General features: G+C 47.0%; 1 protein-coding gene across 1 annotated transcript in view; it reads left to right on the top strand.

Moving 5' to 3' along the window:
* The window catches only part of MYO1A (myosin IA), a 359,821-nt gene that overhangs the window by 87,077 nt on the left and 255,294 nt on the right, over positions 1-17,450 (top strand). Inside the window, exon 4 of the mRNA XM_086959948.1 lies at positions 10,409-10,503. Within this exon, the coding sequence (XP_086816074.1) occupies positions 10,409-10,503 (95 nt within the window). The remainder of the gene's footprint in view (positions 1-10,408; positions 10,504-17,450) is intronic.

Here is a 17,450-nt window from a genome sequence, read left to right as displayed (position 1 = left end):
CCGAAGTAGCGCCGGCCGCGACATGCATGCTCACGTCAGGAGCGCGGGGAGGAGCAGCATCCAGGAGCGCAACGAGGAGCGGCGGATATGGCGCTAGGGAGGAGCGGTGATGTGAGGAGCAGCGGACAGGCCAGCGGCGGTGCGAGCAGCAGACAGGCTGGAGGAGCGGCGGCTGAGGTAAGGGAGCGGCGGACATGGCGTGGGGGAGGAGCGGAGACGTGAGGAGCAGCGGACAGGCCAGCGGCGGTGCGAGCAGCGGACAGGCGGGAGGAGCGGCGGCTGAGGTAAGGAGACCCATGTCGGGGCAGGCGGGGGTCGGGGCAGGTGGGGGTCGGGGCAGGCGGGGGACGGGCCGGGCGGGGGCCCGGGCTGCTAGACAATGTCGGGGCGGGTGGGGGTCGGGGAAGCCTGTTGCTCCCGGACAAGGTCGGGACGGGCTGCTAGTATTAAAATTAATTAATGGAAATATTGAATGGAGGGATTACCTTGTATTGGTTAAAACTGTTTGTTTTAAGAAATTGCATGAAGCTTTAAAAATGACCGACACCCCATGTTTCTATGTTGCATTGGCACTGGCCACTATTTGATTTTTGAATGCGTTGTCAGTTCTCGTGTTTTTTAATAACACCTTAAAGAAATACTTTTTGTTTGTGTTTATGCTTTATGGTATTCAATAGTGCATTTGAAGCATTGTTGGTTATACAATTTCACCCATTCTGGAGCATGCAGCTGCAATCGACAGTTAACGGGCACACCCCTAGGACCCGCCCCCCACATTTGCTCCTTTAACCAGTTCTCGTGTACCTTGTTTTATCCATCATAGTCTCTGTTATCTTTGCTCCCCAAATTACAATTTCCCCTTCTTCAGCTCCCTTTTTCAATATTACTACATTATGGTGCAGTGTTTAACTGCTCCATACCTCACTACTTTGTGCATTCCCCATCGCTAGAGTCTCTGATTGGATTTCGGCATTTGTGCTGTACCTGCTCAGGACAAACAAGCCCTGCCATCACTAGTTACATAATGGAACGGACAGGTCATGGCGTCAATGGTTACATCACAGAACAAACAGGCCCTGGTGTCACTGGTTACATCACAGAAAGGACAGGCTCCAGCGTCTATGGTTACATCACAGGACAGACAGGCGTTGGGGTTACCGATTACATCACAGAACAGACAGGCCCCGGCGTTACTGGTTACATCACAGGACAGACAGGCCCTGGCGTCACTGGTTACATCACAGGACAGACAGGTCCTGGCGTCACCAGTTACATCACAGAACGGACAGGCCTCAGCGTCTAAGGTTACTTCACAGGACAGGCAGGCCCTGGCGTCACCAATTACATCACAGAATGGACAGGCACCGGCGTCACCGGTTACATCAAAGGACAGACAGGCCCTGGCGTCACCGGTTACATCACAGAACAGACAGGCCCCGGCGTCACTGGTTACATCACAGGACAGACAGGCCCTGGTGTCACCGGTTACATCCCAGAACAGACAGGCCAAGTCGTCACCGGTTACATCACAGAACAGAGATGCTCTGTTCACATCACAGAACAGACAGGCCCTGTCGTCACTGGTTACATCACAGAACAGACAGGCCCTGTCGTCACCGGTTACTTCACAGAACAGACAAGCCCTGTCGTCACTGGTTACATCACAGAACAGACACGCCCCGGTGTCACTGGTTACATCGCAGGACAGACAGGCCCTGGTGTTACTGGTTACATCACGGAACAGATAGGCACCGACGTCACCGGTTACATCACAGGACAGACAGGCCCTGGTGTCACCGGTTACATTACAGAACGGACAGGCCCTGTTGTCACTGCTAACATCACAGAACAAAGCGATACAAAAGGGGATAATGGATGGAGCGTTTGAGCAAATCAAACACTCACCCCCAGTCAACTGATCTGGGTTTAATCCATCACCATTCTTTAGCTCACTCAGCCACCCCAGTTCAGACATGGCCATATGCAAATCAGTCTGACCCTGTGCCTCATGGGAACAGTCCAGCCCGAACTGCCAAGACATGTCTACCCTGGACTGGAAACAAGCATCCTGGGACCGGTTTCGGATTCATAATCCTCATCAGCCAGGCTATCTTGAATCCAGTGGCCAAGTGAGCAAGGGACTCACGTCTGAGCATACCCTGCCAACTTAGGGCGAACAAATCGATACAAAAGGGGATGATGGACGGAGCGTTTGAGCAAACCAAACACTCACCCCAGTCAACTGATCACAGAACAGACAGGCCCTGGCGTCACCTGTTACATCACAGAACAGACAGGCCCCGGTGTCACTGGATACATCTCACAGAACAGACAGGCCCTGTTGTCACCGGTTACTTCACAGAACAGACAGGCCCTGTTGTCACCGGTTACTTGACGGAAAAGGCAGGCCCTGTCGTCACTGCTTACATCACAGAACGGACAGACCCTGGCGTCACTGCTTACATCACAGTACAGACAGGCTCTGTCGTCACTGGTTACATCACCGGACAGGCAGGCCCTGGTGTCACCGGTTACATCCCAGAACAGAGGGGCCAAGTCGTCACCGGTTACATCACAGTACAGACAGGCTCTGTCGTCACTGGTTACATCACAGAACAGACAGGCCCTTGTATCACCGGTTACATCACAGAACAGACAGGCCCCGGTGTCACTGCTTGCATCACAGGACAGACAGGCCCTGGTGTCACCGGTTACATCACAGAACAGACAGGCCCCGGTGTCACTGCTTGCATCACAGTACAGACAGGCTCTTTCGTCACTGGTTACATCACAGAACAGACAGGCCCTGTCGTCACTGGTTACATCACAGAACGGACAGGCCCTGTCGTCACTGGTTACATCACAGAACAGTCAGGCCGTGTTGTCACGGGTTACATCACAGAACAGACAGGCCCCGGTGTCACTGCTTACATCACAGTACAGACAGGCTCTGTCGTCACTGGTTACATCACAGAACAGACAAGCCCTTATATCACCGGTTACATCACAGAACAGACAGGCCCCGGTGTCACTGCTTGCATCACAGGACAGACAGGCTCTTTCGTCACTGGTTACATCACAGAACAGACAGGCCCTGTCATCACTGCTTACATCACAGAACGGACAGACCCTGTTGTCACTGCTTACATCACAGAACGGACAGGCCCCGTCGTCACTGCTTACATCACAGAACGAACAGGCCCTGTCGTCACTGCTTACATCACAGAACAGTCAGGCCGTGTTGTCACGGGTTACATCACAGAACAGACAGGCCCCGGCGTCACAATCACCCTGGCACAGTTCTCTGCCTCATCCCCTTTCCATCTCTGTTAGTTGCTTTCTGCTGCATCTTGGCTCCAGGTCCTTTCTCCGAGGTGAGTGTGTCTCCTTCATCGCTGTGCTTTCGTCAGCTATTTTTCTGAATCTGATCGTTCACTGTCCAGTATTCTCACTCAAACCTCAGTTTTGCCTCAGTCTGCTTTGGCGTCACTTCCTCACCCAGGGTTGTAAGCCGGGCAGCACTTCTTGGTCGTTTCCCGCCTCAAGCCTTGGTAAGATGTTTTCTTCTCCAGACTCCCAGTAAAGCGCATGCCAGATCTCTGAACCGAAGCCCCTGCTTAGACCCTTGGTGTCAAGGAGTAGGTACTGCACTCAAAATGGCCACCTATTAATACGAATAATAGGAGCACAATCCATGGAAATAGGTGCGTTTGTGGTCCTTTGGCTAAAGACTAAACGGGTTACAGAAAACTCCAGCTGATCTGCAGTCAAGACTCTTCTAAAATGCCGTAAAAGGAGTCTCCAGACTCTGGGTTAAGACCAGGATTAATATAAGCAGGGGCTCGACTGCAGGCCCAGGTTCAAAATTGTCTGAACCCTTCTCAGGAAACACAAATTCTTCGAAAATAAAACTGAATAGATGTCTCTAGCGCAAGAAACCCAGAGCAGCTCAATCATCAATCCTGGAGCCAAAGTTGCATTAACAGGGCAGTGATCTAACAGGCTGAATAACCTTCTTCTAACAGAAAAAGACGAAAAAAGCTGCCCATGTTTGGACAGAAGTTGCTCTGAGACCTGTAAGGCTAATTTAATGATGAGCTGTACTGGCCAGGAAGTCAGTATCCCACATATGCTGACGTGCACACGAGACCGCGCCAGGAAAACGTGACACTAGCAGACGCTTGGCATTGCCACCTGCAGCACGGAGCGAGAAGCTAGGGCTCAGGGCACTACCTGTTTGCTGGGTTGAGGGACTGGAATAGGGGCCTGATGGAGAAGGTGACGTCAGTGAGCGAAGACTTGATAAGAGCTGGCATACAGAGACTCGAGTTTAGGACATCAGCCGTGAGGGCCACCTGTGTGCAGAGAACAGCCTGCCAAGCCCTGTAATCCCAGCCGGTGCCGGCCCTGCAGGATGTCTAGGGTGGGGCCAGGCTGGAAGAGATATGCGAGGACAAAGGTTGTCGAGTAATGACTTTCCATGATCCTACGTTTTTAATCATAGGTGACAACGGGTCCGTCACATGTTTAGAAGTGCAAAGGTCGCCTCTAGCCAGGCACACCCGTGGCGCGGCTAACTTGGCTGCTGTTGCGCTGTCTTCTAGCAGCCGCCCAAGACTGCGTTTATGTCCCATATAAAGTGACAGCAGAAAAGGACCACCAGCCAGATGGCTTCCGCTCACCTCACTTCTCTACCCATCGCAGTCATTTTAGGACTCACCAAAGGTTCCATTTTATACCTTCTGGCAGAAGTTAATTTATAGGTATTTAAATGTTGCTGTGTTTTATTAGAAAACGATATGCTACAGCCTTTTCTTTCAAACAAGCTGGATTGTGTCATAGTTCACTTTACAAAATCCTCACACTTTGCAGTGAGAGAAAGAATAGTACAAGGTAAACACCAGTCTCCATGTTAAAGAATAAGCAGAGAATTATCGGAAGACACAGCCTGACATTTGATGTCTGTCTTTGAACTCACAGCAAATGTGACAAGATAAAAACTAAATGTAAAGACATGGTTAATGCTCATTCGCCTTGTGAACTCCAGCATAGTTATTTTTGGGGTGCAGCAGCACCGCCCGTAGCTCTCTTTCCAGCGCCTATACCTAGCCCTGGCAGCCGTGCCTGCTTCCCGCCCTACATCACCTTATGAAAGTGCCAGCCTTGTTTCTGCCCAGTCGTGCCTCATCAGTGTGGTACCATGCATAAAGGTGAAGATAGATACGGTGTCACAGTGTTGAGAGACCCTGTCCTAACTAACCCCAGTTACCTCCAAACTTCCCTCGACTCCTTCAAGCCTAAAGGCGCTTCATACCCTAAAGCCCTAGCAGCCCTCTTCGGGGAGTAAGAGTTTCCCGCCCTTCAAATCAAAGACCGCTCTTCCCTACCCACTGTTTCGATGTCCTCTCAAATTCGACATCCTGGTGGGAAATGATGTGTCAGAGGTGAGCACCAGAGATCTGCATTTAATGGAAATGTCAATCCATGGTTCTATGTCTTTTTCGGCAGATACAATTCACGTCTCCAGGTAGACTTACCATCGTTCCCAGAGAAAAATATATCTATTTTAAAATTCTGTAAGGGCCAGGGCATGATGCTTGCAATCACAACCCATTTATTTGGCTCTAGTACGCATTTCGTCTTGTATTAGCTTTTTTAAATATGTACCGATAAGGGAGAAGTGGCTTTAGGTGATTTCCCTATTTTTTTAAACAGCTTTGAGATTAAACATTTAACATACAGATCTTGCCACTAAAAAGCTTCCAGGTGGTAACCCTAGCAGGAGAGAAAGTGTTGCTTTCTTGCCAATTTTATCTATTCATTTAATAATATTTTTCTATCTGGTACCCACTAAGACATGCTTCACAGGCCACCAGAGAGCGCTGGACAGAGATCATTAAACAGGAAAAACGCCTTTTATTTAATTAGCACTGCAGAGTGGTGGTTGTAAGGGATCTGACAGCAGGAGGCTTTTGGTTTGCCAGCTGCACGAGGGAGAGTTTCACTGATGAGTGTCAAGGACTGTGGAGTATTGAGTCTAGGGCCAGTACTTTAAATGGGCCGATACTGACAGATACTCAGTTTCTGCACTTTCCAATTTGAGAGGAAGAGTACCTGCACTTCCCAAAATGGGATCAAAACTTTTAAGGTGAGAGTAACAGCACTTCTCATTAGCAAACAGGTACCCCTGGATCGGGAATACCAGAGCTTTTGCATTTCCAATTCACACACTGCGTAGGAATGAAGGCAAGCTGGCCGCTATGGACCGTCGATTATTGGGTGGTGCCTCTTAATGGGCCATGTGTTAGGGGTAGAGTCAGTCGAGTGACAGGCACAACGTTCAGTATTAAAAGTGGACCACTGATAGGTCTGTGGCATGGCAGAGGGGTGTACAATTGTGTAGTCCAGAGCTGGTTGAGCTCTTACAACAGCCATGCTCATTGGACTTGGACATTTACAGAGGGGAGACTAAAGACATGTCGAATCCATCTTTAATAGCTTAAAAAATATTTTTAGAAGCCACTAAGACCATCACATGATTAGCTCACAACTAAGCCTTCGTAGGCCAAGGTCCCAGCTCCTGGACTGGCATCCAAAAAACTCAATCATAACACAAACTTCCTAGCCTTCAGCAAAGGACAAACACTCAACTTTTCAAGTAACACCTGAAGATCAAAGAATATTAGTTTTCGCGCAGCCTGCCCTTTTTATTCTGTTTTGAAGCATTCTGTTGTTACATGTAAAGTGCTCAGCTGCCCATGTGGCTACGTCAGCGCTATATAAGCGTATGTATTGAATAAGAAAAATCATGAATAGTAACTCCGCTTGGAGTGCCATAAAATTAGAACAGCCAGGTTGACTCCTTTTAGTGGGAAAGTAAGGCCCCTCAATCACATTTTCTACAAACCCACCTCCTTTAAGATGTAAAAAAACTCTGAGGTGAAGGCCAAGGCCCTGAGGGTTGGCTTCCTAGATAACTTTGTTGACCTGTTCATGTTTATTCCCATATCTACAGCCTTAAAACTCTGCCTTACCTGTGTCGAAGAAAACACAGTCTTCTCCATCTGACTAAATTGCAGTAGACTTCTGGTATCGGCTTAAAGTATTTAGTGGAACAGCAATGATTATTGAGAGCGTCCAGAAAAGAGTTCCAAGCAACTCTCGAGTCCTCAACTGATTACTTTCTTATACACTCTCAACTATGTAACATGTGGTCATTACGTAGTCAATCAGGTGCAATCCTGCCTCAATAATTTGTAAGCTAAGCATTATTGTAACTGGCGCTGTTCACACGCCAATCAAGTGTCATATTGATTATATGTATTGCTCAGAGAATGGGGCAGTTTACACCAGCATGAAAACACACATTCTGTCCATATTTGGGTTTCAATTTGTATGTTATGACTGTGTCATCCTACTGACCAAGTTCTAGTAGGGATTACCTGAACCCCTCTCCTAGGTTACAAGCTTGCAGCTTAGTTAAACCGCAAGCCCACTTGCTTCCCTATTTCTCACAAGACTATTGTTCGAGCACCAATCTCAACTTCTACTCAGCCTTGCATAATGCCTCCTTGAAGCATGCAAAGCTACTGTTCTGATCCTTGCCAACAACCACATGTACCACTGCTCTCCTGCTGTAGCTCAAGGTGCAAAGCCCACACCGCAATAGCTTTGTTTTTTCCTTCACCCTCCCTCATTTGATTTCAGGGCAAGGATCACCCATTTAAAAGTCAATTGATTTAGGGGAAAGGATCATTCATTTACTCATCAACACATTCATCTCCTCTTGTTCTGTCCTTTCTTGCTCCTGCATTGCCAGCATTTGCTTTATTGCTGTCCTTTCTGTTTCCTCTATAGTTGTGCCTGTTTTCTTAACACAAAACTTTATACGGCACACAGGCGTAATCACCATACTAGCTGTTCGTCCTCCAATCACTACAAAATCTGTTTCTCAAAGGTAAGTACCCCAGCTTCCTAACCAACCACTAACTTTTCCTACAGTCCTGGCGCTGACACCTCATACAGCTTGCTTACTTCCTGCTTGATATCATCCAGTCCCTTATGCGTATTCTCCAAATTAATGAGAGTACAACACTTTGGCACAATTATCTGACATGCTCCCCCTTGCAGGATAATACGTAATCTTATACATAACTATCCTATTCTGTAGATTGGCTAGCTAGCTTGAGTACTTACCTTTTGCAAAAGCCAAACAGACGATACACCGTTTTCTCCATCCCGCCCAACACCCTACTTTCCATTATACTTTAATCAATCACTTGACTGGGATGTGCCCCAGAGTGTAAATATGCCAAATTTCTATAATCTTTTTCTTTATGTTTTATTATTATAGCCCCATCACCCGCTGATCATCACTGTACATATAAGCAGTCCATCAGAAAATGATTATACTACTACTACTAATGATAATAATAATAATAATATCAACAACAATAACAATTGTAATAATAACATGAATGGTAAATACAATACTGGTGACATTATACTATTTGTTATATTAACTATATTGGCACTATTGCTAATGTTGCTCATAATAATGCTACTAATACTATAAGATAATTGATTTAGCTCACTAGGGCTGTCTGGTACTGTTTCTTGGGCATCTCTGCAAGCTTTTGGTGTCTACAACTGTTGTAAAGTGGCTGTAAGGTTACATGGTGGAGCACTACAAGATACCTACATAAAGAAACCACAATTATAGCCACACTTACAATACTAATAATATGAATACAAATACTGCAATAAATACTAAACCTTAGCCTAATACTACCAATAATGCAGATATTGCCAATAACATGTTTAATAAAAATGCTAATGCAAATAATCAAATGATCAATGCTACTAACCGTAATACGTAAAACACAGTTACTAGTGATAGGTATATTGCATTGTCGACAACATCTATTTGCCTGAAAGCCTTAAAAGCGTTCACTGAACACAATAACTGGTTACACTGATTGTAGTGGTAGGAGGAGCAATAATAATAACCTTAATAGTGAAACAAACCCTAACAGTACTAATGCTACCAATACAATAGTAGTAATAATAACTGAACAGTGCTATTCTCACAGCTGCCGCTATTATTAAATAGTGTTACCGTAATAATAATGGTAGTTACAGCTGTGTTACCCATACTGATGCAAAATTAATACTGATGATAGCATTGATCACTAAGAGTTATACAAATAGCTTAGTTTTCCTACCTTTAGAAACATAAATACTACTAATATTACTTCTTTTAAATACAACACTAATGACATTACTGCTAACACTAGAAAAGAAAGGGGGGATTGTGCCCAAATTACCCTCATGTACATGAGCACATGACATCAAAAAGATGTATATAAATACAAAGAGGCACAGAGGGATCGATTCAGTATTTATTTGTAATCAAGGTTAAATTAAAAGCCTTGATATATCCAAAAATGAATTTTATAAAGTAATAAATACACAAATTATGGTCACATATATAGCTGTATCAAACAACTAGGTGGAGCACATAACACTAGCCCATTTATCAGCATTGCTGATGAAAGGAAAAAACACCAGCTCAGGGGCCTTCACGCTAACAATATTCTGCTCTGTCCAGGTACCTCCTAACGTGTACACCTCATCTGGACTCTCTTATGTGTGGTTAACGTCAGTCAGTGTGACACAATGAGCCAGTTAAGGGATGTTTGCCTTGCAAGGTGTTCTCACCACAGAGCCACTTCCTCTGCGGTTAACCTACTCATTAAGGTACTAAGTCTCGTGGGAAGGACGAGCGGAGCATCTGGGTCCTCCCCGAGGAAGAGTTTTCCTCTAATTAAGTCCTTAGAGTGAGATGTCACCTTATGAAATTATTGGACTTGCAAGGGGAATTATTGATCTGGAAATCTGGGGTACCCACCCTAGACTGCTCTGCTGCATGAACTTTAAAACCAGGCTTTTCGCGTCAGCTGCAGACTTGCCAACAAGTACAATCTCCAAAGGGGACACTTGTAGGAACATCAGAGAGAATTCTTAATCTCATGCTGCTATGTAGTGGACACATGGTGTGTGTGTGTGTATATATATATGAATGTATATATAAGCATATACACATATGTGTATAAATATATATATATATATATATATATATATATATATATATATATATATATATATATATATATATATATATATATATATATATATATATATATATATGAACTCTCCAAAACCACTTCCAATCCCCAACCACTAAATATCAGATGCTATCGCGCCATTGTGGTCTGTAACGGAGTATGCTGCGGTGAATATGCTTTAGTTCAGGACTGGTTGGTGGAATATATCTGGCTCAGGGTAGGTCACCGAAATCCTCGAAGCTTGCTCGTAAAAACATTTTTCTCTTCTTCCTCCTCCATAGTTACGCTATTGCTGATGAAGCATACCAGTCGCTGAGAGACCGGGACCAAGACCAGTGCATCCTCATCACTGGAGAGAGCGGGGCAGGAAAAACAGGTGAGGTGGACGCAGTATGTGTCTCTGGGCACTGGACCAGGGAGCTTGGACACCTTCTCATGTGGTACGAGTGACAAGAGTCTGTGTATGTATGTATATGTATAAATGGTTTTGTAACGCGCACTGTTACTGGGGAGTATCCTGGCGCGATGGGAGAAGCAAAGACGGATGAGCAGGGATCAGCTTAGAAACTGCTACTGAAAAGGTGGGTTTTTAAATTTTTTAAAAATTGGGCTACTGTTTGGCTGGAGCGCAGATGAAAGGGGAGAACATTCCAGGCACGAGCAGCAACCACAGCAATGGACTGTCCCCCTAGTCTGGTTCGCTTGAATCGGGGAAGGGTCATTTTAAATGGAGAGGATGATCGTAGAGCTCTTGTAGGGGCATACAGTGTAAATCTTTTCTTTAAATAGGCTGGTCCTTGGTCATGGGTCGCTCTTAACGCGAGTACCAGGGTTTTAAAGAGGATACGTTGCGGACCTGGAAGCCAGTGGAGGTCGGACATATGGGACCGGACACTCCTCCATCTGGGGACGTTACAGAGAAGACGAACAGTGGCATTCTGAATGACCAGCAGACGTTTGGTCAGATAAGCTGGGATGCCGCTGAACAGGGAGTTCGCGTAGTCCAGTCTTGCTAGAATGAGTGCTCGGGCAACTGTCTCCCTCGCCTCTCTAGGGAGTAATGGAAAGAATTTCCTGAGCATTCTCAAGGTGGCATAACACGCTCCGGTCAATTTTTTTATATGGTCCTCAAATTTTAGATCCTCTCCGAACCAAATCCCAAGATTTTTCGCAGGGCCACCCATTTCCTTAGGACATGGGATGTTCGGGGGCCACAGCACATTTTTGAAACTTGGGGGGGAAAGATCCAAAAAAGAGGATCTCTGATTAGTCCTCATTACATTTTAATTGGGCCAGTGTAAGCCATCGGAAAACTGAGGATAGGCAGAGATGGACCTTAGCTGTGTCTAGATGATCGTCAGGCCAGTGAAAAGAAGCTGCGTGTCGTCCGCATATCCTATAATCTTAGCCCCGTACTGTTCCGCAAGATACACCAAAGGGGTAATATAAATGTTGAACAGCAGGGGGCTAAGAGTGGAACCCTGTGGGACCCCCGTAAGGAGTGGTTTTCGTTCCGAGGCATGAGGTGGCATCCAGACCTGTTGGGTCCTTCCCGAAAGAAATGAGGACACCCAGGCCAAGGCATTGCCGCCGATGCCGATGGCCGATAACCTGGCGATGAGGAGAGCATGGGGGACGGTATCGAAGGTGGCAGAGAGATCCAATAGGATTAGGACTGCTCTGCTGCCCCCGTCCAGACACTCCCGGATCGACTCCGTCATCTCTACCAGGGCCGTTTCTGTGCTGTAAGCGGCCCTGAATCCCGATTGGGCTGGGTGCAGGGCATTGGATGACTCTACAAATTTATCTAGTTGTCGGAAGACTATTTTCTCGAGGTTTTTGGTTAAGGCAGGGAGAAGAGAAATAGGCCGGTAGTTACCGGGAACCGAGGCATCCAGGCCTGGGTTCTTCAAAAGCGGCAAAAGCTTAGCCTGTTTCCACTCGGCAGGAACCACTGCCGAGGAAAGAGAGAGGTTTACGATCTGGGTAACCTCCCCACAGACAGTGCTGGCCACTTCCGACAGAACCCGAGCCGGACACGGATCGGTGGGAGACCCTGATTTAAGGCATTCCAGAAGAGGCAAAACATCACCCTCTGTTACCAGCTCAAAGTTAGTGAGCTGTTGGGTATCAGAGGGATCGGGCATACAGGGGATATTAAATCCTGGATTCTCAGTCGATGATGTGGAAGTAAAACCCTGCTGAATCTTGGCTATCTTGTCTGTAAAGAAATTCGACAGAACTTCACACCATTCCCCAGAGGATGGAAGGGTGGAGGATTCTGCAATAGGGGAAACAAAGCTTTTAACAATAGAGAAAATTTCTCTACTGTTGTTTTCCGCTTTAGCTATTCTTCCTGCATAGTATAGTCCTTTAGCAGTTTTAATAGCGGCATAGTATTTCTTTTGGGCAGTACGCATGGCGACCTTTGCGTCTAAGCTATAGACACGCCTCCAGACTCGCTCCAATTTTTTGCAACCCAGTTTTTGCTCCCTCAACTCGGGGGAGAACCAGGGTTGAGAGGGGCAGTGACGAAGTCTGGGTACGGTAGCATGTTTGGTGGACGCATTTGTTGCCTGTCGCATCCACCCATTGAAATCATCAACCGCCATGTCCAACTCAGGTGAGAGGGACTGGTGATTTTTTAACAATTCGTGGCCAAACACAGCCAGGTTAATCTTCTGAGGGTGCATGATGGGGGGTGTCAAAGCTGAACTGCCCACATTACCCACTTCCCATGAAAGCCTGACCAGGTCGTGATCAATCAGACCAGGTGACTTTTTCTGGGACTGATAATTTAATGGGAAAGTTAGAACACACTAGGTCTAGAAGGTGACCCCCTGAATGAGTTGGAGATGACACCCATTGCCTGAGCTGTGACAGATCCAAGACCTCTTCAAGTCTGCGCGATTCCAGAGCGTCAGCGTTATCGACGTGAATATTGAAGTCGCCGACCAAAAGAAATCTGGGGAAGTTCAGGGCCTGAGGCACAATACAGTCCTCCAACGCCTCAAGGAAGTGCATGGCTGGGCCTGGGGGCCTATAGACCAGGGATCCTCCTAGCGTAAAGTGTGGGCTAATGATGAGCGAAAAATGAAGAACTTCGCCCTCCACCCCCACTGCTAGCTGTTCGGAGGTAAAGTGCCAATCATCTTTGAATATTACTGCTATACCTCCTCCTCTGCCCAGAGGTCGGTCCGCTCTGGCAATCTTAAAGCCTCTAGGAACGGCCAGTTCAATGGTCGGAGCACAGGAGTTATTAAGCCATGTCTCTGTCACGAATAGTATCTCGAGCTGACCCTCCGTTAAAACCTCGAAGATGTCAGCTGCATGTTTCACCATAGATCTAGCGTTAATTAGGCCAGCTCTGACAGTTTTCATGTGATGCATGTCGGCGCTTAAGCGCGGGGGAAGCGTGAGCTGGGAAGAGAAGCCGCATTTCGGGCATGCCGTCCCGACAAGCTCGGGCCCTCTTTGTTGACAGCTGCTTTGCTCCTCGGGAGGAGCTACATTCAGGAGATCGGAGCGGGAGTAGGCAATTCTATGTGGCCTATCTCGGTCATATGGAGGGGAGGCAGTGTGGCTGGCCCTGGGCCCGTCCGAGGCACGGACGGGCACAGACGGGCCCTCCTTTGGAGCTCCTTCGGCGCGCAGACGGCGCGCCCGCTTCGCGAGACCGCTGAGCGCTCTGGGACACATCGCTATTTGTAGCCCAGGCCCCTCCCCGAGCTGGACCGCTAACTCGAGTCCAGCCGGGGTCCGGGACCGCCCAAGATGGCGCCCGACCTAGCCCTCCACGTCAATCGGCACAGGCAAGCCGCGGTGGAACGAGGCCCAGGGGGACCGGTAAGCAGCGCACACAGCGGTACACCAAGGTGAATTTAAAAATACACACTACACAATTATTAAATCAATTGGAGTTTAAAAATAGAATTTTTAAAAAGGGTCGACTGAAAGTTGCAGCGTGAGGCGAGTAGCAGAAGAGACTCGCAGTCTGCTTCGCCAATCCCAAGCGCGATCACAAGGTGCTGCCACCACCCTGGTCAAACGCCACATTAAGTCTTGAAAGTAGCGTGGCCATTAACAATACCACGTTAGGAAGTGTCTAGACTTCTGCCCTAAGCACATCTGGGAGATGTTACGATAGTCTTGGAAAATTGATTGAGTGCATTGCAATGTACTGTATTTGTAACATATGTATAGTGTTTCAAAGCATCATGGACATATTTATAAACATCCGAGAGAGACAATCTAAAGATTTACAGCCCTGTGTCTGGGTTTCTAATTTAGGCACATCAACAGGATAATGGTGCTGTCTCTACAAACTGGACAGAGGAGAACAGCTATATCTCAGTGCGCCTTTCATACTCTGAACTTTGGCAAAGCTGAGGTTTGTAAAATCGCAGCACAGTCACACACCCCTTTTGAATGAATGAATGAAAGAATGAAGGAGATCCATTTGATTGTTACTCGATTCTAAACAAAAACTTCATAGCCCAGTGCTTAATTTGTAAAACTATATTTGCTGTGGCCCAAAGTCTTACATTAGAAAGCAGCAGCATGCCAGAATTAAATAACAGCAAGGCTGCCTAGTCCTGATTCCAGCTTATGTCTCTTATTTCCATCCACCCCACGCTTGATGCCTACACTTCCTTAATCTCACTGTTACAGGTTCTTTTCATCCCTTCTCTCTCTTTATCACTGTTTCCCCATCTTCCTCTTCCGCCTTCTTTTTCAAGCTTGCTTTCTTTTTATTTGGGACAAAGTCCGATGATGAAAAAGAAGTCCTGTACTCCAAAAATTGAAGCTGGTGCTTGCACCTGCAACCACCGGTATAAATTAAACACTGTGTCAGGCCCTTACTAGAGATTAATAATCAGTTAAATCCCAAATATCTGATCAGGATTTACTTGTATTACACAGTAGTAAACTATTAGTTTTTACATCTGCAGACAAAAACAGGAAGTGCTTGGTACAGAATTACAAATGGATGACCTTATTCAATCTGACCCAAAGTGTATGAAAACCTTAAAAGCAGATGTAAAAGCTACAGGAATGCACCTGTGGAGTTTGTGGGAAGAACCTGATAGAACTTAGCACTGTAGAGCACAATGAAACTTCTCTCAAGCTGAGGAAATTGACCTGAGGAAATTGACTGAGGATGAAAGATGGGTGATTGATCCTGTTACGGAGCACTCACCTCTCCTGTGTCCCTGACCTCAACGACCTCGACCGGCTTCCAGACGTGGCAGCGAGCTGCTGAGAAGGAGCTGAGTAAGAGATGCCATATTATTAGCAGCCGCATGCAGCGCCTACGGCTTGGGATAACCTGGATGCTGCTGCGGCTTCACGGCAGGAGGCTGCAAGGTGTGTGGAGGTTCACGGCAGGTCGTGCGGACTCGGGGCAGCATACTCTCAGCCGCGGGTCTGCAACAGTTGGCCATACGCCTCTATAATTGGTCCACAGCGAGGGAGCATGCTCCGCGGGGGAGGAGGCCTGCGGTGAAGCAAAGGGGTGCAATGCAGAGACCAGGGATCGGGGTCAAGAGCAGCCACCCAATGAGGAGGCCTTGGTCAGCCCTAAAGCAATGGCTCCCTCTCATACAAAATCCCAGTTGGTCGCCCTACTCTGAAATTGCTACAATCTGGTGTAGCAAGGAAATGTCTTCAGTTGGCAGCCAAAAAGAGATCAGCCTCTAGTGAAGGGGCTTCATTGGCAGAGGCAAACATGGCAGCAGCTATGACTGGAGGGGGTATTGTGATCGCCTCATCACATGTGGACTCAGTGACAGAAGGCGATCATCTTGCTATTGACTTGGCGGATCTGACTGTTATGCATCACTCCACCAGCCCTCAGCTTCGACTCAGACACCATAGCGATCCCCCGGTTACACCCTCCCCTGGAAGAGATGAACTCTTCCGCCTGGCAGCTCAGCGGGTTATGGAAGGCAGCACAAAAGCCGAGAGTACAGTATCAGACTCTTTGGGGGAACAGGTGGGGGATGCAGTCTTTACAAACTGGGATTTAAAGGCAGCTGTATTAGAATATAATGCCTTGCCAGTCTCTCAGCAGGCAGGCGACCACGACAGGCAGCTATTTGGGGCTGAGACTCCCTTGTTTCTTACGCTTCTGGACATATCCAGAGGGTAGCATTGGTAGCAATAAACTTTGCAGTCAGGAGGAGGGTGCCCAGCTTATTCAAGAGAGGCGGGGTAATATTAAGAGCAAGCTATCCAAGCCGTTCAAACTACATCAGCCATGTGACCCTTTGAATCTGTGGCAACCAGGAAAGATGGGGGATTCTGGTGCTAAGAGCAGTCTGCTCCAGAAGTAGATTACCTCAAAAGCGGGGGGTGAGGGCACTTATTTGCCACTTATCAGCAGTTCAGACTGTAACAGCTGAAGGAAAAAAACCTTCACAGAGCATTATCCACTTAACAGCTCAAACCAGCACCCTCAACTAACTGCTGATTTATCCCATGGTCCCCCCCTCCGACTGCTCTACGTCATCACTACTGCAGGAAGCCTGCATAGGGGATAATCATCAAGAACTGCCCTAAGAACCGTCTCTTATGGCAATTCTACAGCTTCTCCAAGTCTGGCGTTCTGAGGCACAGTCAAATTATGCTCAGTCACAGGCAGACAATCGAAAAATGCAGTCATCAATTTCCAAGATGTCTGAAACATTTTCCAACCTCGCTACAGAGTTTACCAGCTACAATAACTGAGTGTCTGATATGGAGGAGGTGGGAACAACTGTAGTTAAATGTATAGGAATCATAGCAGTCAGTTGGAGTATCTACAAACCAAGTTGGAAGATATGGAGAATCGCCAGAGGAGAAACAACCTTAGGAAATTCAGAATACCGGAGGGGGAGGAAGGGGCAGACTCTCGCAAATACATTGTGCAACTGTTTGCAAAAGCGTTTCCAGAGCTGATGGATTGAGACTGGGATTCACAAATTCAGTGGGCCCACCGTCTTCCCCTTAATCATAATCTGAGTAATTCTAAGCCAGCGCAGGCCCGTCTAATCCTAATATAGGTTGGGAACTTTCTTCCTAGGCTGGCAATTTCACTTAAGGCACTCCTTAATACACCTGTCTCAGTGGATGCAATGTTGATTATAGCACACTCAGACCTTTGCAAGTCTACTATGGATCGATGATGGAATCTGCCGCATTTTATTGATCCCTTAAAAGCTGTTGGGGCCCAAGTTTTCTTGCGAGAACCAGCCTGACTTAACATCATTATTTGTGGGCAGATCCTGATGTGCTATTCAGAGACAGATGCTTCACAGACTCTGAGTAGTATGAGGTGATCTA

Source organism: Lissotriton vulgaris, chromosome 1_1, assembly GCF_964263255.1.
Source record: "Lissotriton vulgaris chromosome 1_1, aLisVul1.2, whole genome shotgun sequence".
Classification (NCBI taxonomy): domain Eukaryota; kingdom Metazoa; phylum Chordata; class Amphibia; order Caudata; family Salamandridae; genus Lissotriton; species Lissotriton vulgaris.
Note: the sequence above shows the minus strand (reverse complement) of the source record. Positions and strands in the feature narration are given on the sequence as shown.